Source organism: Phallusia mammillata, chromosome 5 (genome assembly GCF_965637545.1).
Source record: "Phallusia mammillata chromosome 5, kaPhaMamm4.hap1.1, whole genome shotgun sequence".
In the NCBI taxonomy this organism is placed as follows: domain Eukaryota; kingdom Metazoa; phylum Chordata; class Ascidiacea; order Phlebobranchia; family Ascidiidae; genus Phallusia; species Phallusia mammillata.
This window is the reverse complement of record NC_137256.1, coordinates 90930-111714: the sequence shown is the minus strand read 5'-3', so window position 1 is coordinate 111714 and position 20785 is coordinate 90930. Positions and strand designations below refer to the sequence as shown.

At 34.8% G+C, this 20785-nt stretch overlaps 2 protein-coding genes and 1 long non-coding RNA gene across 11 annotated transcripts; all 3 read left to right on the top strand.

The window, feature by feature from the left end:
• Positions 1 to 158: 158 nt before the first annotated feature.
• LOC145230367 (WD repeat-containing protein 62-like) lies at positions 159 to 4348 on the top strand. Its single transcript, XM_080095792.1, has 6 exons — positions 159 to 508; positions 641 to 779; positions 1052 to 1268; positions 1833 to 2119; positions 2393 to 2714; positions 3144 to 4348. The coding sequence occupies exons 4-5, from the start codon at positions 2044 to 2046 to the stop codon at positions 2578 to 2580; spliced, it is 264 nt and encodes an 87-aa protein (XP_079951918.1). The 5' UTR covers positions 159 to 508; positions 641 to 779; positions 1052 to 1268; positions 1833 to 2043; the 3' UTR covers positions 2581 to 2714; positions 3144 to 4348.
• Positions 4349 to 6187: 1839 nt separating this feature from the next.
• Positions 6188 to 17055, top strand: LOC145227758 (uncharacterized). Of its 8 annotated transcripts, none has more exons than XR_013859969.1 (13): positions 6188 to 6282; positions 6468 to 8536; positions 8966 to 9104; positions 9409 to 11065; positions 11321 to 11480; positions 12018 to 12106; positions 12239 to 12377; positions 12603 to 13042; positions 13601 to 13887; positions 14161 to 14487; positions 14835 to 14973; positions 15315 to 15414; positions 16147 to 17055. XR_013859969.1 is itself a non-coding variant. In XM_080092672.1 (6 exons), the coding sequence occupies exons 4-6, from the start codon at positions 14947 to 14949 to the stop codon at positions 16185 to 16187; spliced, it is 168 nt and encodes a 55-aa protein (XP_079948798.1). In that variant the 5' UTR covers positions 12603 to 13042; positions 13601 to 13887; positions 14161 to 14487; positions 14835 to 14946; the 3' UTR covers positions 16188 to 17055. The 8 variants fall into 8 exon arrangements, 1 of the variants encoding a protein (XP_079948798.1); XR_013859973.1 differs by lacking the exon at positions 6188 to 6282 and having other exon boundaries at positions 7160 to 8536; positions 16147 to 16313; positions 16396 to 17055; XR_013859971.1 differs by lacking the exon at positions 6188 to 6282 and having other exon boundaries at positions 7160 to 8536; positions 16147 to 16313; positions 16372 to 17055.
• Positions 17056 to 17521: 466 nt separating this feature from the next.
• Positions 17522 to 20557, top strand: LOC145227759 (uncharacterized). 2 transcript variants are annotated; one of them, XR_013859975.1, is made up of 5 exons: positions 17522 to 18106; positions 18168 to 18282; positions 18398 to 18514; positions 18630 to 18747; positions 19019 to 20557. It is a non-coding gene; the product is annotated as an uncharacterized LOC145227759 (long non-coding RNA). The 2 variants fall into 2 exon arrangements; XR_013859974.1 differs by lacking the exon at positions 18168 to 18282 and having other exon boundaries at positions 17526 to 18106.
• Positions 20558 to 20785: the final 228 nt, after the last annotated feature.

Here is a 20785-nt window from a genome sequence, read left to right as displayed (position 1 = left end):
AAAATACTGAAAAACAGTGACTGATCATTTTTTAGTGATTTTTTTTTTTAAATGTTAAATGTGCTCAAAAAAATCATCGTCAGTTTCTGTACCCCTCACATCCATGGAGATCATAACAAAAAGTATATAAGCTTATGTCAATAGACATACTATAACTATTCAAATACCATCAGTAGTGGCTGAAAATGAATGAAATGTTGTAACGTCAGCTGCTGTAATCATGTCTCATGAGTGTAAATTGTCTGCTCCACACTAATTATAACAGTGGAATTATAAATGTAAACCAAATTCAGAAAAGTCGTTCTGATTTAATTTATTTAGTCAAATTCTTGTTTTGTTTTTGTCACTGATTTAAATCACTGGGGCACAAAACCCTGTTTACATGTAATAATAGTTTCTTCCTTATGGTGTTTTTGCAGACTCTTCCTGATTGTGCTGAGTCAGCTGTTTTGTTTCGGTTTCAAATGACGGCAGAGTCAGGATTTGGAAAATCGATGACCAAACATGTGTATGAACCTTATATATTGTGGCTGTTTGTAGGATATATGTATTGGACGATCAATAAGAACATTATATATTGTGGCTGTTTGTAGGATATATGTATTGAACGATCAATAAGTTAGTTATTAAATATTTGTAGGTTCTGAAACACACAATTCTATTGGAACGTATAAAGAAACACTCCACGGACACTAAAACATCGGTTGAAGCACGTTGCATTTCTGTTCATAATGACGGCAAACACATGCGGTTGGCGACAGGAGTGGGAGTATCCAGCAGTATGTATTCAACATACTTCCTAATTCAATTTGTAGTCATCTTTATGTCTGGGCACATTGGGGAATTCTGCACACAATTTAACACTCTTTATCATAAATATGCATCAGTAATTTCATCGCTGGTTTCTAGGCTGCACCTATTTTAGCTTGTTTTTCCAAGCCACAGTAAATTTGGAATTTGGTTTTAAGTTGTTATTTTTGATTTGTTTTTTTGTAATCCTCAAGACTATATAGTTTTGCGTTTTTTATGACAACCAATCATTTGTTTTTAGTGTGTACGACCTTTACCGTTTAAGAGGATATCATTTATTTCGTCACACGACGGGGATATATTAAGCATGGATTATTCTCACCGTGGTTCGATGCTTGCAAGCGCGAGTAGAGATCGATCGTGTTCACATGTTTACTGATGATTATATTCCATCCAACACGATAGCTGATCATTCTGCTGCCGTCACTGCTGTGAAGTTTGCGAACTGAGATTATGAGGTAAACTGTCATGTAGGGAAGTTGAAACTAGTATAAGTAGGTATTTTAGAATAGTTGTTTCGATTTTAGAATATCTAATTCAAGTCTTATATAATTTTTTATTGTGATCTGGACAACAATGTTTCCCGAGGTAAACTGTCACTGGTGTGGCTAATTCGGCCCAGTTGACACAAAATGTAAATTCAATGCACTAAGTATCATTTACACGAACTACAATAAACTGCATTAAAACGCTGAAATTTGAATGATACAAGTTAACAAGGGTAAATTTAGCAAATGCAACACGCACGTTTAAGTGATTTGCCTTTGTTTGAACCAAATGTGTAACATTTAAAAATCTGACTTTTGTACATTGCTTTTTACTTTGCCTAAGCTTTTTTAATTATATATATATATATATATATATATCAGTCACAGTGAAAGTGTCCAGTTTTCAGCTGCATTTGTTTTTGTACCACTTTTGTGATTTTTGTGTTTTAGTCTCATTATGTTCTTTAACAGAGAGCATAGTTGTTTAATCTTGATGCTGACAATTCTTGGTCTAAATCAGATTTATAATTACAGTTTCGACTAATGAGCTGTGGAACAGACAAGTCTCTCTACTACTACAACTGACATCAGTTGAGAACAACATTACATTGAGAAACACTCGATGGCTGACATGGACATTGTTGAGTAAGCAAATCCACAAAATTTTAAACCCAGCCATTCTAACTGTGGATTTTATTCATCGATGATTCAGTGCTAGTTGCATGCAGCTGCAATTTAACCGAATATGACATCTTTGGTGCAAAAGCTTGTTGCAACCTCGTGTGTTGATAAAAACATCTATGTCCTCCCGTACACCACAGGTCAGTGTTGGTTTGCATTTGATGAGAAAATTGAAAAGCAATTTGCAGTTATGCAGTATTAATAAGTATTTCCACTTAATTCAATCAAACATGTTTTATTCATGTCAAATGACTAAATGTGTGTCTAGCAAATTTACTCAGGGTAGGAATTTCACAATACTGGCCTTTTACAAGTTTGCATTTTTTCTGCATCAGTTTTTCAATTGCTTTAATGTATTTGCAACTGTTTTTCCAATTAACATTTTTAACAAGAATCTTTTGTTTGTCTCGCAGGAGATTGTGTTTGCATGATCAGCCGGCATTCAGAGGTAGCAGTTGGTCTCACTTTCGACCACAACTCTCACTTAATCTCCGCATCTGCCGACAGTTGCATATTTGGGCGGACATTTAGCCATCGGGTGACAGAAGAGCTCAAACAAACCCAGAAAGGTGCCACCTCCATGCCTGGAAGATTTGAATAAAACCTCGTATTTTGCTACAAACGACTAGTTTACAGTAGAAATAATCGATGATTCGACGCATCCTAGTAATGTTGACATCCCGTTCAGTGATGAGTTTGACGACCCTTCAACTTTGACATTTCACAACAATCCAGGTAATGTCCCTTGCTGCGATTTCCAAATGATTTGTCCGTTAGTTGAGGTGTTTGCAGAGTTGCTTTGGTAATGATCCCAGAAAATATCCTGCATTAGGAAAGACATTATTTATGTTTTCCGAAATAATTTTATTTTATCACATATTTAAACTTAGAATCTTTTTTTGTATCTTGATTTTTGTTCCTTGATTTAAACAGAATGACTACTGTTTTGGCTGGTTTGATATGTTACTATTATCATATTTATTGACATTCAGAATACACTTTTTTATTTTATTATGATTCCTTTATTGTTTTTCTTATTACACACATCAGCACAAACTTCATTATGCAAATTTAATTTGTAAAGAAGTGTCAACATTTTTATGCATTTTGCTGGTTTGTATTTATTTTGTTTGGCTTTTTAAGAACTTACAATTGCTTTTTCAGATGCTGAGCAACAAAATACTGATGAGTCATTGTTGTCAAAGTGAGTGACTAAGCAGTTGTCCAACGATGAGTCAGGGTTATTAAGCAACAAACCTTTACCTGAACTAGGGAAATGGGAGATAAATTACACAAAGAAAAGGTGGGATGTTGGGATTTAACTTTACAAATATGTGACAGACTAAAAACTTTGACAAGTCTGAAGTCGTCCACTGTTTTATTTAGACATATATATTTCACCTAAGTAATAGGCAGTGTTAGTTTCTAAAAACAACTAAGTCACATTGCTAAGCTGTTTATGTTTGGCCTGGAAGCCAATTTTCTTAGGCAAGTGTAGGCTGACCCTTGGGGCTAAATATTTTTGACCAGTATATGCTTGGCAAAGCCACATATACATTTTAAACTTTGATTTCATTTCTAAATGTCTTTTTGTATTCTTATTTCAGGCTTGCACAGTAGCAGAAGGACACATACATACCAACATTTGAGTCATAGCTTGGATTTACTGATGGATTATTTTCTTTGTCCCCCCCCCACACACACACACTTTTATATGGTATTTTCAAGATTATCCACTAGAGCATTGATGGTTTAATGTGTCGGGTATGCAATTTTTTTTACAGCAAGTGTTTTGTGTAATGGCAAAGTACGGAAACCCCTGGTTTTTGCACCTTTTTCTTCACTGTAGGTTTTTAAAGCTGTTTAATTGAAGCCGGTCATAGAATATACTTTACAAATTTACACTCTTTAAGCCATGTGTGCGTATAGTGGGATTGTGTCTTTCCGTTTTTGATTTTGGGTGTAATGTGTTGGTCTCAGAAGGTAACATAAGATAAGACATGTTACATTTAAATTCAAGCTGTTATTTTTATGTTTTGATTCAAACAGGCTAACTTATGTAGATATAAACCCCTATGTTTTCTGCACCAATTGTTTAAGTTGTTTCTACTTTGTATTTGTAGCCTAATTGCTGTATATGTTCATTAGTGTGTCCCTTGATTTCACAAACCTTCCTGCTTGAAAACATTTGACATTGCATCGCCTCAGACAGTAAGGTTGCTGAAATAGTTTTAATAGAAGATGTGTTTTGTAGAAGGCATGGTTCCAATAAATGAAATGTCCTATTTTAGTGGATCCTATTATGTATGCTTTCGCTTGTGTTCAAAATCTGGTGCATGTTTTTGGCGTAAATAAAGTTTTCTTTTAGATCCGTCCGTGTTGTTTTGCATTGTGTAAAATATCTCTTTATTATGTTTGTGTTGTTACTTGATAAGGCAGACAGAGATTTATTTAAACATAGAATAAAAGGAATCCATAAAATCACATGTAAACGTTGAGGTTTGTCAAAAAATGTTTGTTGACAAGCTTTTTGTGGAAATTTGGTCACGCACTAACGACCATGTCATGAAAAGTGATACCATAAAAAAAATACTTTGTTATCAATTGAGGCATGAATTTGGGAAAAAAGTTGCACTTTTGGAGTTAAAATAAAATTTGGTGTTTTAATTTACCACAGTTGTTTAAAAAATTTATTAGTAATGTTTTCTGAATCTAATTAACGTGACGCAATAATTCATGAGTTTGCCAAATATGATTTCAGTGGTTAGTTATGACGTAACATTTTTTCAGAAGTTTCCAGTGCCGAAATTTAGCTCTTGCTGGCTATCTCCGGTTTTGTTTTGTGCCAATGAATGGGCAATAAATTCTTTTTCATAAAAATTTGACCGCGTGATGACCTTTTGCCAAATGCAAACTCAAATAAAGAAGTAACGTTTCATTGGTCCAAGAACGATAGTAGATTGCGTTTTTTTGCTGCACAAGTGATTTACAAGTTAAACTTTTACGCCTTGATGGAATTGCAAGTTCAGAAGTTCGTTAATGTGCATTTATTTCCGAAAATTATTGAGCGCGAAACATATTTATTGAACAGCTGTGAAAATAAACATTGCGTCATCAGCGATCAGCTGTTTGTAAACAGACGTGGCGAAAAATTTTCATCTTTAAAGTTGAGACTGTTTTTGGTCGTTTTGTCGCAAAATTATGAAGATTAAAGACAAAATCGTGCTTTTGCTTTTGCTGCCTGATAAGAAGTCGTATTTTGGTAAAAGTTAGTTTCAAAATTTTTACATATTTAATGAGAAAAATGACGGCTCAAGTAGACATAAAAAGCAACTTGCCTCAATATCACTGATGTGGGCATGAGCATTTGCAGAAGCAGTTATAAAATAATAAACCATGTTGCATTTACATCTATTTGAGCTTTTATTTTTATGACTAAATTTATGAACAGATCCAGGCATATTGTTTAATATATTTTTACATTAATTATTTTGAACTCACAATTGGATTTTTGCAAAGGTTATGAAGTGCTTGCGATGTCAGTAGATCTCTACAACATGTGGCTGCATCTTGTATTTTCTGATCACTCACTTGTTATAACTGATGTGATGGATTTTGAAAAACCAAATGTCACTTCAGTTTCCAGGTTTTACAGCTCGTGTGTCTAGGAAATCAAGGTTTGTCTTTGTAACATACATATATTGAAGTTACATCACTAAAAAAATTATATTTCATCTCAAAAGACAATTGTAAACAATAAATGTTATTAATCGGGACACACTGCTCTTCGATATCCAAAATACTGAAAAACAGTGACTGATCATTTTTTAGTGATTTTTTTTTTAAATGTTAAATGTGCTCAAAAAAATCATCGTCAGTTTCTGTACCCCTCACATCCATGGAGATCATAACAAAAAGTATATAAGCTTATGTCAATAGACATACTATAACTATTCAAATACCATCAGTAGTGGCTGAAAATGAATGAAATGTTGTAACGTCAGCTGCTGTAATCATGTCTCATGAGTGTAAATTGTCTGCTCCACACTAATTATAACAGTGGAATTATAAATGTAAACCAAATTCAGAAAAGTCGTTCTGATTTAATTTGTTTAGTCAAATTCTTGTTTTGTTTTTGTCACTGATTTAAATCACTGGGGCACAAAACCCTGTTTACATGTAATAATAGTTTCTTTCTTATGGTGTTTTTGCAGACTCTTCCTGATTGTGCTGAGTCAGCTGTTTTGTTTCGGTTTCAAATGACGGCAGAGTCAGGATTTGGAAAATCGATGACCAAACATGTGTATGAACCTTATATATTGTGGCTGTTTGTAGGATATATGTATTGGACGATCAATAAGAACATTATATATTGTGGCTGTTTGTAGGATATATGTATTGGGCGATCAATAAGAACATTATATATTGTGGCTGTTTGTAGGATATATGTATTGAACGAGCAATAAGTTAGTTATTAAATATTTGTAGGTTCTGAAACACACAATTCTATTGGAAAGTATGGAGAAACACTCCATGGACACTAAAACATCGGTTCAAGCAAGTTGCATTTCTGTTCATAATGACGGCAAACACATGCGGTTGGCGACAGGAGTGGGAGTATCCAGCAGTATGTATTCAACATACTTCCCAATTCAATTTGTAGTCATCTTTATGTCTGGGCACATTGGGGAATTCTGCACACAATTTAACACTCTTTATCATCAATATGCATCAGTAATTTCATTGCTGGTTTCTAGGCTGCACCTATTTTAGCTTGTTTTTCCAAGCCACAGTAAATTTGGAATTTGGTTTTAAGTTGTTATTTTTGATTTTTTTTTTTTTGTAATCCTTAAGACTAAATAGTTTTGCGTTTTTTATGACAACCAATCATTTGTTTTTAGTGTGTACGACCTTATGACGTTTAAGAGGATATCATTTATTCCGTCACACGACGGGGATATATTAAGCATGGATTATTCTCACCGTGGTTCGATGCCTGCAAGCGCGAGTAGAGATCGATGTGTTCACATGTTTACTGATGATTATATTCCGTCCAACACGATAGCTGATCATTCTGCTGCCGTCACTGCTGTGAAGTTTGCGAACCGAGATTATGAGGTAAACTGTCATGTAGGGAAGTTGAAACTAGTATAAGTAGGTATTTTAGAATAGTTGTTTCGATTCTAGAATATCTAATTCAAGTCTTATATAATTTTTTATTGTGATCTGGACAACAATGTTTCCCGAGGTAAACTGTCACTGGTGTGGCTAATTCGACCCAGTTGACACAAAATGTAAATTCAATGCACTAAGTATCATTTACACGAACTACAATAAACTGCATTAAAACGCTGAAATTTGAATGATACAAGTTAACAAGGGTAAATTTGGCAAATGCAACACGCACGTTTAAGTGATTTGCCTTTGTTTGAACCAAATGTGTAACATTTAAAAATCTGACTTTTGTACATTGCTTTTTACTTTGCCTAAGCTTTTTTAATTATATATATATATATATCAGTCACAGTGAAAGTGTCCAGTTTTCAGCTGCATTTGTTTTTGTACCACTTTTGTGATTTTTGTGTTTTAGTCTCATTATGTTCTTTAACAGAGAGCATAGTTGTTTAATCTTGATGCTGACAATTCTTGGTCTAAATCAGATTTATAATTACAGTTTCGACTAATGAGCTGTGGAACAGACAAGTCTCTCTACTACTACAACTGACATCAGTTGAGAACAACATTACATTGAGAAACACTCGATGGCTGACATGGACATTGTTGAGTAAGCAAATCCACAAAATTTTAAACCCAGCCATTCTAACTGTGGATTTTATTCATTGATGATTCAGTGCTAGTTGCGTGCAGCTGCAATTTAACCGAATATGACATCTTTGGTGCAAAACGCTTGTTGCAACCTCGTGTGTTGATAAAAACATCTATGTCCTCCCGTACACCACAGGTCAGTGTTGGTTTGCATTTGATGAGAAAATTGAAAAGCATTTTGCAGTTATGCAGTATTAATAAGTATTTCCACTTAATTCAATCAAACATGTTTTATTCATGTCAAATGACTAAATGTATGTCTAGCAAATTTACTCAGGGTAGGAATTTCACAATACTGGCCTTTTACAAGTTTGCATTTTTTCTGCATCAGTTTTTAAATTGCTTTAATGTATTTGCAACTGTTTTTCCAATTAACATTTTTAACAAGAATCTTTTGTTTGTCTCGCAGGAGATTGTGTTTGCATGATCAGCCGGCATTCAGAGGTAGCAGTTGGTCTCACTTTCGACCACAACTCTCACTTAATCTCCGCATCTGCCGACAGTTGCATATTTGGGCGGACATTTAGCCATCGGGTGACAGAAGAGCTCAAACAAACCCAGAAAGGTGCCACCTCTATGCCTGGAAGATTTGAATAAAACCTCGTATTTTGCTACAAACGACTAGTTTACAGTAGAAATAATCGATGATTCGACGCATCCTAGTAATGTTGACATCCCGTTCAGTGATGAGTTTGACGACCCTTCAACTTTGACATTTCACAACAATCCAGGTAATGTCCCTTGCTGCGATTTCCAAATGATTTGTCTGTTAGTTGAGGTGTTTGCAGAGTTGCTTTGGTAATGATCCCAGAAAATATCCTGCATTAGGAAAGACATTATTTATGTTTTCCGAAATAATTTTATTTTATCACATATTTAAACTTAGAATCTTTTTTTGTATCTTGATTTTTGTTCCTTGATTTAAACAGAATGACCACTGTTTTGGCTGGTTTGATATGTTACTATTATCATATTTATTGACATTCAGAATACACTTTTTTATTTTATTATGATTCCTTTATTGTTTTTCTTATTACACACATCAGCACAAACTTCATTATGCAAATTTAATTTGTAAAGAAGTGTCAACATTTTTATGCATTTTGCTGGTTTGTATTTATTTTGTTTGGCTTTTTAAGAACTTACAATTGCTTTTTCAGATGCTGAGCAACAAAATACTGATGAGTCATTGTTGTCAAAGTGAGTGACTAAGCAGTTGTCCAACGATGAGTCAGGGTTATTAAGCAACAAACCTTTACCTGAACTAGGGAAATGGGAGATAAATTACACAAAGAAAAGGTGGGATGTTGGGATTTAACTTTACAAATATGTGACAGACTAAAAACTTTGACAAGTCTGAAGTCGTCCACTGTTTTATTTAGACATATATATTTCACCTAAGTAATAGGCAGTGTTAGTTTCTAAAAACAACTAAGTCACATTGCTAAGCTGTTTATGTTTGGCCTGGAAGCCAATTTTCTTAGGCAAGTGTAGGCTGACCCTTGGGGCTAAATATTTTTGACCAGTATATGCTTGGCAAAGCCACATATACATTTTAAACTTTGATTTCATTTCTAAATGTCTTTTTGTATTCTTATTTCAGGCTTACACAGTAGCAGAAGGACACATACATACCAACATTTGAGTCATAGCTTGGATTTACTGATGGATTATTTTCTTTGTCCCCCCCCCCACACACACACACACACTTTTATATGGTATTTTCAAGATTATCCACTAGAGCATTGATGGTTTAATGTGTCGGGTATGCAATTTTTTTACAGCAAGTGTTTTGTGTTATGGCAAAGTACGGAAACCCCTGGTTTTTGCACCTTTTTCTTCACTGTAGGTTTTTAAAGCTGTTTAATTAAAGCCGGTCATAGAATATACTTTACAAATTTACACTCTTTAAGCCATGTGTGCGTATAGTGGGATTGTGTCTTTCCGTTTTTTGATTTTGGGTGTAATGTGTTGGTCTCAGAAGGTAACATAAGATAAGACATGTTACATTTAAATTCAAGCTGTTATTTTTATGTTTTGATTCAAACAGGCTAACTTATGTAGATAAACCCCTATGTTTTTTGCACCAATTGTTTAAGTTGTTTCTACTTTGTATTTGTAGCCTAATTGCTGTATATGTTCATTAGTGTGTCCCTTGATTTCACAAACCTTCCTGCTTGAAAACATTTGACATTGCATCGCCTCAGACAGTAAGGTTGCTGAAATAGTTTTAATAGAAGATGTGTTTTGTAGATGGCATGGTTCCAGTAAATGAAATGTCCTATTTTAGTGGATCCTATTATGTATGCTTTCGCTTGTGTTCAAAATCTGGTGCATATTTTTGGCGTAAATAAAGTTTTCTTTTAGATCCGTCCGTGTTGTTTTGCATTGTGTAAAATATCTCTTTATTATGTTTGTGTTGTTACTTGATAAGGCAGACAAAGATTTATTTAAACATAGAATAAAATGAATCCATAAAATCACATGTAAACGTTGAGATTTGTCAAAAAATGTTTGTTGACAAGCTTTTTGTGGAAATTTGGTCACGCACTAACGACCATGTCATGAAAAGTGATACCATAAAAAAATACTTTGTTATCAATTGCGGCATGAATTTAGGGAAAAAATTGCACTTTTGGAGTTAAAATAAAATTTGGTGTTTTAATTTGCCGCAGTTGTTTAAAAAATTTATTAGTAATGTTTTCTGAATCTAATTAACGTGACGCAATAATTCATGAGTTTGCCAAATATGATTTCAGTGGTTAGTTATGACGTAACATTTTTTCAGAAGTTTCCAGTGCCGAAATTCAGCTCTTGCTGGCTATCTCCGGTTTTGTTTTGTGCCAATGAATGGGCAATAAATTCTTTTTCATAAAAATTTGACCGCGTGATGACCTTTTGCCAAATGCAAACTCAAATAAAGAAGTAACGTTTCATTGGTCCAAGAACGATAGTAGATTGCGTTTTTTTGCTGCACAAGTGATTTACAAGTTAAACTTTTACGCCTTGATGGAATTGCAAGTTCAGAAGTTCGTTAATGTGCATTTATTTCCGAAAATTATTGAGCGCGAAACATATTTATTGAACAGCTGTGAAAATAAACATTGCGTCATCAGCGATCAGCTGTTTGTAAACAGACGTGGCGAAAAATTTTCATCTTTAAAGTTGAGACTGTTTTTGGTCGTTTTGTCGCAAAATTATGAAGATTAAAGACAAAATCGTGCTTTTGCTTTCGCTGCCTGATAAGAAGTCGTATTTTGGTAAAAGTTAGTTTCAAAATTTTTACATATTTTATGAGAAAAATAACGGCCCAAGTAGACATAAAAAGCAACTTGCCTCAATATCACTGATGTGGGCATGAGCATTTGCAGAAGCAGTTATAAAATAATAAACCATGTTGCATTTACATCTATTTAAGCTTTTATTTTTATGACTAAATTTATGAACACATCCATGCATATTGTTTAATATATTTTTACATTAATTATTTTGAACTTACAATTGGATTTTTGCAGAGGTTATGAAGTGCTTGCGATGTCAGTAGATGTCTACAACATGTGGCTGCATCTTGTATTTTCTGATCACTCACTTGTTATAACTGATGTGATGGATTTTGAAAAACCAAATGTCACTTCAGTTTCCAGGTTTCACAGCTCGTGTGTCTAGGAAATCAAGGTTTGTCTTTGTAACATACATATATTGAGGTTACATCACTAAAAAAATTATATTTCATCACAAAAGACAATTGTAAACAATAAATGTTATTAATCGGGATACACTGCTCTTCGATATCCAAAATACTGAAAAACAGTGACTGATCATTTTTTAGTGATTTTTTTTTTAAATGTTAAATGTGCTCAAAAAAAGCATCGTCAGTTTCTGTACCCCTCACATCCATGGAGATCATAACAAAAAGTATATAAGCTTATGTCAATAGACATACTATAACTATTCAAATATCATCAGTAGTGGCTGAAAATGAATGAAATGTTGTAACGTCAGCTGCTGTAATCATGTCTCATGAGTGTAAATTGTCTGCTCCACACTAATTATAACAGTGGAATTATAAAGGTAAACCAAATTCAGAAAAGTCGTTCTGATTTAATTTATTTAGTCAAATTCTTGTTTTGTTTTTGTCACTGATTTAAATCACTGGGGCACAAAACCCTGTTTACATGTAATAATAGTTTCTTCCTTATGGTGTTTTTGCAGACTCTTCTTGATTGTGCTGAGTCAGCTGTTTTGTTTCGGTTTCAAATGACGGCAGAGTCAGGATTTGGAAAATCGATGACCAAACATGTGTACGAACCTTATATATTGTGGCTGTTTGTAGGATATATGTATTGGACGATCAGTAAGAACATTATATATTGTGGCTGTTTGTAGGATATATGTATTGAACGAGCAATAAGTTAGTTATTAAATATTTGTAGGTTCTGAAACACACAATTCTATTGGAAATTATGGAGAAACACTCCACGGACACTAAAACATCGGTTGAAGCACGTTGCATTTCTGTTCATAATGACGGCAAACACATGCGGTTGGCGACAGGAGTGGGAGTATCTAGCAGTATGTATTCAACATACTTCCTAATTCAATTTGTAGTCATCTTTATGTTTGGGCACATTGGGGAATTCTGCACACAATTTAACACTCTTTATCATAAATATGCATCAGTAATTTCATCGCTGGTTTCTAGGCTGCACCTATTTTAGCTTGTTTTTCCAAGCCACAGTAAATTTGGAATTTGGTTTTAAGTTGTTATTTTTGATTTGTTTTTTTGTAATCCTCAAGACTAATTGCAAGTTCAGAAGTAACGTTTCATTGGTCCAAGAATTCGACAAAACTTGGCTACACGCCATTAACGGGTGCTATTGGCCTTGCCTTTGCACTCCGGGCTGCGCCGTCGTTGTCTAATATTTGCGAACCTCTTGCCTCTGGACGCCCGACACAGCGTGCGTCTTGGTGAGATGGTCAGTATACTCGTTTTTTATGACAACCAATCATTTGTTTTTAGTGTGTACGACCTTATGACGTTTAGGAGGATATCATTTATTTTGTCACACGACAGGGATATATTAAGCATGGATTATTCTTACCGTGGTTCGATGCTTGCAAGCGCGAGTAGAGATCGATCGTGTTCACATGTTTACTGATGATTATATTCTGTCCAATACGATAGCTGATCATTCTGCTTCGTCACTGCTGTGAAGTTTGCGAACTGAGATTATGAGGTAAACTGTCATGTAGGGAAGTTGAAACTAGTATAAGTAGGTATTTTAGAATAGTTGTTTCGATTCTAGAATATCTAATTCAAGTCTTATATAATTTTTTATTGTGATCTGGACAACAATGTTTCCCGAGGTAAACTGTCACTGGTGTGGCTAATTCGGCCCAGTTGACACAAAATGTAAATTCAATGCACTAAGTATCATTTACACGAACTACAATAAACTGCATTAAAACGCTGAAATTTGAATGATACAAGTTAACAAGGGTAAATTTGGCAAATGCAACACGCACGTTTAAGTGATTTGCCTTTGTTTGAACCAAATGTGTAACATTTAAAAATCTGACTTTTGTACATTGCTTTTTACTTTGCCTAAGCTTTTTTAATTATATATATATATATATATCAGTCACAGTGAAAGTGTCCAGTTTTCAGCTGCATTTGTTTTTGTACCACTTTTGTGATTTTTGTGTTTTAGTCTCATTATGTTCTTTAACAGAGAGCATAGTTGTTTAATCTGGATGCTGACAATTCTTGGTCTAAATCAGATTTATAATTACAGTTTCGACTAATGAGCTGTGGAACAGACAAGTCTCTCTACTACTACAACTGACATCAGTTGAGAACAACATTACATTGAGAAACACTCGATGGCTGACATGGACATTGTTGAGTAAGCAAATCCACAAAATTTTAAACCCAGCCATTCTAACTGTGGATTTTATTCATCGATGATTCAGTGCTAGTTGCATGCAGCTGCAATTTAACCGAATATGACATCATTGGTGCAAAAGCTTGTTGCAACCTCGTGTGTTGATAAAAACATCTATGTCCTCCCGTACACCACAGGTCAGTGTTGGTTTGCATTTGATGAGAAAATTGAAAAGCAATTTGCAGTGATGCAGTAATAATAAGTATTTCCACTTAATTCAATCAAACATGTTTTATTCATGTCAAATGACTAAATGTATGTCTAGCAAATTTACTCATGGTAGAAATTTCACAATACTGGCCTTTTACAAGTTTGCATTTTTTCTGCATCAGTTTTTCAATTGCTTTAATGTATTTGCAACTGTTTTTCCAATTAACATTTTTAACAAGAATCTTTTGTTTGTCTCGCAGGAGATTGTGTTTGCATGATCAGCCGGCATTCAGAGGTAGCGGTTGGTCTCACTTTCGACCACAACTCTCACTTAATCTCCGCATCTGCCGACAGTTGCATATTTGGGCGGACATTTAGCCATCGGGTGACAGAAGAGCTCAAACAAACCCAGAAAGGTGCCACCTCCATGCCTGGAAGTCCAGATTTGAACAAAACCTCATATTTTGCTACAAACGACTAGTTTACAGTAGAAATAATCGATGATTTGACGCATCCTAGTAATGTTGACATCCCGTTCAGTGATGAGTTTGACGACCCTTCAACTTTGACATTTCACAACAATCCAGGTAATGTCTGTTGCTGCGGTTTCCAAATGATTTGTCCGTTAGTTGAGGTGTTTGCAGAGTTGTTTTGGTAATGATCCCAGAAAATATCCTGCATTATGAAAGACATTATTTATGTTTTCCGAAATAATTTTATTTTATCACATATTTAAACTTATTATCTTTTTTTGTATCTTGATTTTTGTTCCTTGATTTAAACAGAATGACCACTGTTTTGGCTGGTTTGATATGTTACTGTTATCATATTTATTGACAATTTAATTTGTAAAGAAGTGTCAACATTTTTATGCATTTTGCTGGTTTGTATTTATTTTGTTTGGCTTTTTAAGAACTTACAATTGCTTTTTCAGATGTTGAGCAACAAAATACTGATGAGTCATTGTTGCCAAAGTGGGTGACTAAGCATTTGTCCAACGATGAGTCAGGGTTATTAAGCAACAAACCTTTACCTGAACTGGGGAAATGGGAGATAAATTACACAAAGAAAAGGTGGGATGTTGGGATTTAACTTTACAAATATGTGACAGACTGAAAACTTTGACAAGTCTGATGTCATCCACTGTTTTATTTAGACATATATATTTCACCTAAGTTATAGGCAGTGTCATAATCTAAAAACAAACAGCGCCAAAAAGTCGTATGCAAGTTAAACCGTAAAGCACAAACAAACAGTCTTTTATTAAAATATAATATATTATGTGATTGTTGTCTCAATCTCTCACACTGAGTCTCTGGTGACATGTGATTTATAATATACTACACACAGTTTATACAAATATGTAATGTTTAATTTTGATGTTGCGTTTTTGAACTAAACATATTTTTGTTAGATTTGCGAGGAAATTGAAAACTTGGCTCTGTTTGGGGATTTAATTTCTATTGTGAGTTTGTGCGACGACGAAAGTTTTGAAACAGAAAAACTTCAACTGGGTGAGAAGATTTATTGGTTGATTATGTTTTAGAACAAAATAAGCCAAGCAAGTTGGGAAAATGCTGGTTAATAAATTATAGAGCTTGGTTTGTTCATGGGAAATCGTGAACGTAGTGTTCGAAGTTGCAGTTCCTAAAAAAATCCTGGCTTATTTGTAAAATTTTTGTAGCCACTGATAGAAGGGAATGTTTAGCAAAAATTAGTAAAGACCTTTAAAGTTTGGTTGTTTATCTAATTCAGGGGTGCACAACCTTTCGCTAAGATGGCCACATTGCAGATCATTATTTAATCAAAGGTGGCCAGGTGTATTCTTGTTGTTTGTGAATGAAAGAATATGTGTATTACATATATGTATATAAAGGCCAGCGTCTGAAACGCCCAGAATATTATTTAACTTGTTTCAAAGTTCTGAACAAACTGGCGGTCAATTATCTATGACGTCACCATCTATATTGTGATTCTTGTGGTGCCTGTTTTTTTTCTCATTATTTGTCCATAATAGGCTTGAAAAAAGTCTGATGACAATAAAGATTACTAGGCTGGTAATATCTTTTACAGTGTCACTATAACTATTTAGACCAGTTTTGAAATTCATATATCTAGCAAATGAGTTTTATTTACATTACCACAGCCAGTCCATGTATTTCAATCCACATATTCACAGCCGCACAAACTGATATCTGCGGCCGCAGGTTTTGCACCCCTGATCTAATTTGTTGTGTCATGTGTAGAGAACCTGCAAAATATTGGGACAAATTTTTCCCATTGCTGATGACTTTTCAATGACCTCTGAAAGTCTGGATGAAGACCACCAACATTTAAACGCGACTTTTTTTACAAGATTTTCAAAACAAGCATGATGTCATGAAAAAAATTCAGAATGATTCACAAAATCCAGGTAGGGGAACTACCATGTGGTGCTTTTGATGATTTGGATGATGACAAATATGTTTCAGAAAATAAGTTTGCCATGGTTCCAGGATTTTAAAAGAAAACGCGGCTTTGTGCAAAAAAGCCAAGCACCGTTTACAACCTGTCGCCATAGAAACAGAGGAAAATAACTCTCACTCAAGTGAAGTGCAATCGAGCTTCGAACACGTGGATATTCCAGGCTCTGAATCCAAATATCAAAACAACACTACTTAGAAAAGTCAAAATTATTAAAGGAAAAGTTACTTTTGTTGCCAAATAAAATATTTGCACACCTCTCATCCAGTCAACTTATAAAGTGCTCCGTCTAGTGTCGGTACATTTTCTTTTCAGGGTTTTGCCATATTAATAAATCTGGCTTTTCTGCCTCCCAGTGCCTTCGTGTATAAGTTCATAAAATTATTTCGCAGTTTGATGCAGTGTTGTGTTAAAGCGGGTTTTAAACAAGCTTTGTGCAGTCATCCATAACCAACCCAGCTACAAGATATTTTCTCGTGTATTTCAAAACATCAGCACGCTTGAATGTACGAAGCTCGCTTGCAAACCCGCTTCATGCTGACCATGTATAAGTAACATGTTTTGTTTTTCGTGCAACCGGTTTTGGGAGACTTAATAAATTTCCATCCACTGTTTCTATATAACCTACTTCGTCTTTGCAGACGTGTTTGTATCGTTCATGGTGAAATGTTGCAAATATATTTGACACTTTGTTTCCGAGCTGAGTAGTTGGTTCCGCAAAAAGGTTGTAAACAAGAAGACGCAGTTTCAAATGGCATAACAATGCGAACGATAGTTAGGCAGCCAGTTGAAACTGTTGTTGCTTTTATATTTAGTTGAAAACGCAGCTGGTTGAAAACGACGAGATTGTTCATGCAAATTGCTGCTAGTGACAATGTTCCGTGGATCTATGTAGTCTCCCTCCTTATCAGTGGGTCACCTGTATAAAGGCGTTTTTCTACACTTTGAGCCAAGGTGTGAAGATTTGGTGAAAATGACGTAGGGGGTGAATGTTCGAAAATGCACTGAGGGGGTGAATGTTCGGTAAAAACGCGCCGTAAAGTGATTAACTAATCGTTGCCCGAAAACTCCACAAGCAAAAAGATTGGGACTACAGGTGTTTGTAGGATTTTTTTCCGAGGCGATGATTGGTCGGTCAAAACATGTGACATTAAGCAATCAAGGCCTGAAAACTCCACAGGCAATTTGTGCGCAGAATTGGGGACTCCAAAGCTGACTTGCAGGGGCGCTGAGGTTGATATAAAAGGCAAACAGCTGATTTGTAGCGTTAAAAGCACGTTTTGCTGGAAGCGGATGGAGGAAGCCAAGCTATACAGGTTCGTCGTTGTTACTGGATTTTGTTGTTATCAAAACACGGTTTAAAGTTTAGGAACCCACCCAGAACCTTGGTTTACTATTTTTATTTACTTCACTTCTCTTTCATTCTTTTTATTTCTATCGTATTTTTTTCGCCGCACTATACAATATAGAGGGTTTGGCCAGACTCTCTATATTGTTTTTGCGGATTTTACCAAACAAGGTTCTGGGTTTTTGCGCATAAAATATTTGTTTGTTTGTATCGCGATAAAATCAAAATATTTAGTAATAAGTTTTATTTTGTTTTCACGCATGTGACGCAACCATTGATGATGTCATCTAATGGGAATCGCAACATGATCCAATGGAACCGAAGCACCAGTGAGAACTAAAACGCGGTCACTATGCGATGACGTCACACGACGGAGCAGTACGACTTCAAAACCCGTATGACACTCGCCATGTTTGTTGCACGATGTGTGTATAAGCATCGTTGATTTGTCTGCAGCTGAGTGGAGACGACGGGATAACAGCGACGATGATCCGATCCATGGAGCGGTTGGATTCTGAAAGTAAGATGACTCGGCAAACCAGCGACACAACAATATCATGATAGGAACGAGGTAACTGTTATTAGTTGTTTAAATAACTTTTTAGCAACTACCGAAGGTTATATCACTTTATATCACAGTTAAACATTTTATTACTGTGTTTTAAGCATTGTTGATTTGTCTGCAGCTGAGTGGAGACGACGGGATAACGAAGCGACGATGATCGGATCCATGGAGCGGTTGGATTCTGAAAGTAAGATGACTCGGCAAACCAGCGACACAACAATATCATGATAGGAACGAGGTAACTGTTATTAGTTGTTTAAATAACTTTTTAGCAACTACCGAAGGTTATATCACTTTATATCACAGTTAAACATTTTATTACTGTGTTTTAAGCATTGTTGATTTGTCTGCAGCTGAGTGGAGACGACGGGATAACGAAGCGACGATGATCGGATCCACGGAACGGTTGGATTCCTGAAAGTAATATGACTCGGCAAACCAGCGACACAACAATATCATGACAGGAACGAGGTAACTGTTATTAGTTGTTTAAATAACTTTTTAGCAACTACCGAAGGTTATATCACTTTACATCACAGTTAAACATTTTATTAATGTGTTTTTAAGCATTGTTGATTTGTCTGCAACTGTTTAAATGAATGTTTAATGATTCCACTTTATATAAATTTTATTCCGTTCACATTTTGTGAAATGTGTTTGTAAATTCTTATACACAAAGGCATATTGGTGGTAGTAGGAAATATTCTTAGCAAACAACAACAAATAGTTTATTTCTTAACAGGCATCCAACCTCCTTCTCTGCGATCCCGCCAAACTCCACCTCTCCATCGAACAAGCAACTTTCCTCCTGATAAGTTTTGTTACAAGTCTGTCGTGTGATTCACCCTGGTCGCCCAACCAAATCATAACAACTACATATTTAATTTTACTAACTCCCTTAATAGATTTGTAATCAATTAATAATTTATTTTTTTGCATTTCCCGTAACTGGTGTTTGCTTTTTTATATTTGGACGACGAAAATGCACGACAGACTCGCTATATGAATTTTGTAAGCTAGCTTAGTTGAATAGATAGATATAAATATGGTTAGGCTAGCTGTGTTAGATATCTTAAAACTTAATTTTACTCGGTTAGTTTACCAAACCTCTAGCTTAACGTTGAACAATATCCAACTTAAAAACTCGCAATATTCGATCCTATATATTACTCTCGTATTAATTATTAACTGCACTACGTCAAACTAAATTTTATTTTAACCTAAATCGCGTAATAATGAAGACCTGAAGTGTTTTACTGAACTATAACTAAACCAACGACCTGTCTAAAATAACTGATGTCAAAATAATCCCAACATGTTAACTTAATCATACCTGACCAGTTTGCTGACATTTACATGTATCACATGTAGATGATTATTATTCACTTAACCGTCATACTGACCACTTTTCCTTTGTTTTAATGCGCTTGGTTAACCATCCTGCAACACCCGCATTATCTGATACAAATGAATAATCCCAACATGCCCAGTTTGCCATTCAACCAATTTGTCCCCCGATAATTTATAACACGCATAATATCTTGAACGGTTTGTTAGCAATGAACCTGTTTTAATTGTTTAGTTACCTATCTGACAATCCTTACATAAATAATACTTATTTGACCCTAAACTGTGGCATACAAATTAATAACCCCTGTACCCCGATCTTAGAATCAATAAGTAATACATATTTTCTCAGCTACAAGTTACAAACATATTTAAACATTTCTATAATAGCTAAAATCTCAATAAATCTGCGAAATAAAGTTTGTAGGAATACTCGGAACCTTGTTTTGTTTTCATTTTTTTTTTCGTTTCTTGTGTTTTATTTTTATTTTCTCTTTTTTTCATTTTTATTATATATTTTTATTTACATTTTTTATTCTTCTCGTTTTTTATGTTTTATATTTTTTTGCCGCATTATATAATATCGAGGGTGTGCACGGCCCTTTATATTATTTGTGCGGATTTTTTAAACAAGGTTCTGGGTTAAAAATTAGTTTCAAAATGTAAAAAATTAAACAAATTTTTGCGTTCATGGTTTCATTACGTCCCCAACATGTTGCGTCATAGTAGGGGAATTCCCATGCGCCCTCAACGCGTTACGTCATAGTGGGGGAATTCCCATGCGCCCCCAACGCGTTACGTCATAGTAGGGGAAATCCCATATGGACCCCCCAACATGTTACGTCATAGTAGGGGAATCCCATATGCGCCTATAACACGTTACGTAATATTTACTTGAGGTTTTGTAATCTACCCTATGGACTGCCATCGTTAATATTACGTATAATTGTTTGTAGATTTGTAAATATAGTTTGTCACCGTAATAATTTATGCAATTAATTTTAATGGTAAGCAAATAGCCTGTATTTTTGTAGCTGTATTAGCGTACATATTACATATTACTCATTTGTTATTAACGTTAGTTTTGGGCGGTCAGCCGCAAATTTAGGGGTATGTTATTATTTGTTATTGACATTATCGCTTTTTATTACCATGTTTTCAG

Bases quoted from the DNA above. Each gene is read 5' to 3' on its own strand.
- LOC145230367 (XM_080095792.1), top strand. From the start codon at position 2,044: ATGACATCTTTGGTGCAAAAGCTTGTTGCAACCTCGTGTGTTGATAAA. The intron at 2,120-2,392 runs GTCAGTGTTGGT...TTTGTCTCGCAG, and splicing joins TGTCCTCCCGTACACCACAG to GAGATTGTGTTTGCATGATC.
- LOC145227758 (XM_080092672.1), top strand. From the start codon at position 14,947: ATGGGAGATAAATTACACAAAGAAAAG. The intron at 14,974-15,314 runs GTGGGATGTTGG...TATTTTTGTTAG, and splicing joins ATAAATTACACAAAGAAAAG to ATTTGCGAGGAAATTGAAAA. The intron at 15,415-16,146 runs GTGAGAAGATTT...TGTCATGTGTAG, and splicing joins AACAGAAAAACTTCAACTGG to AGAACCTGCAAAATATTGGG.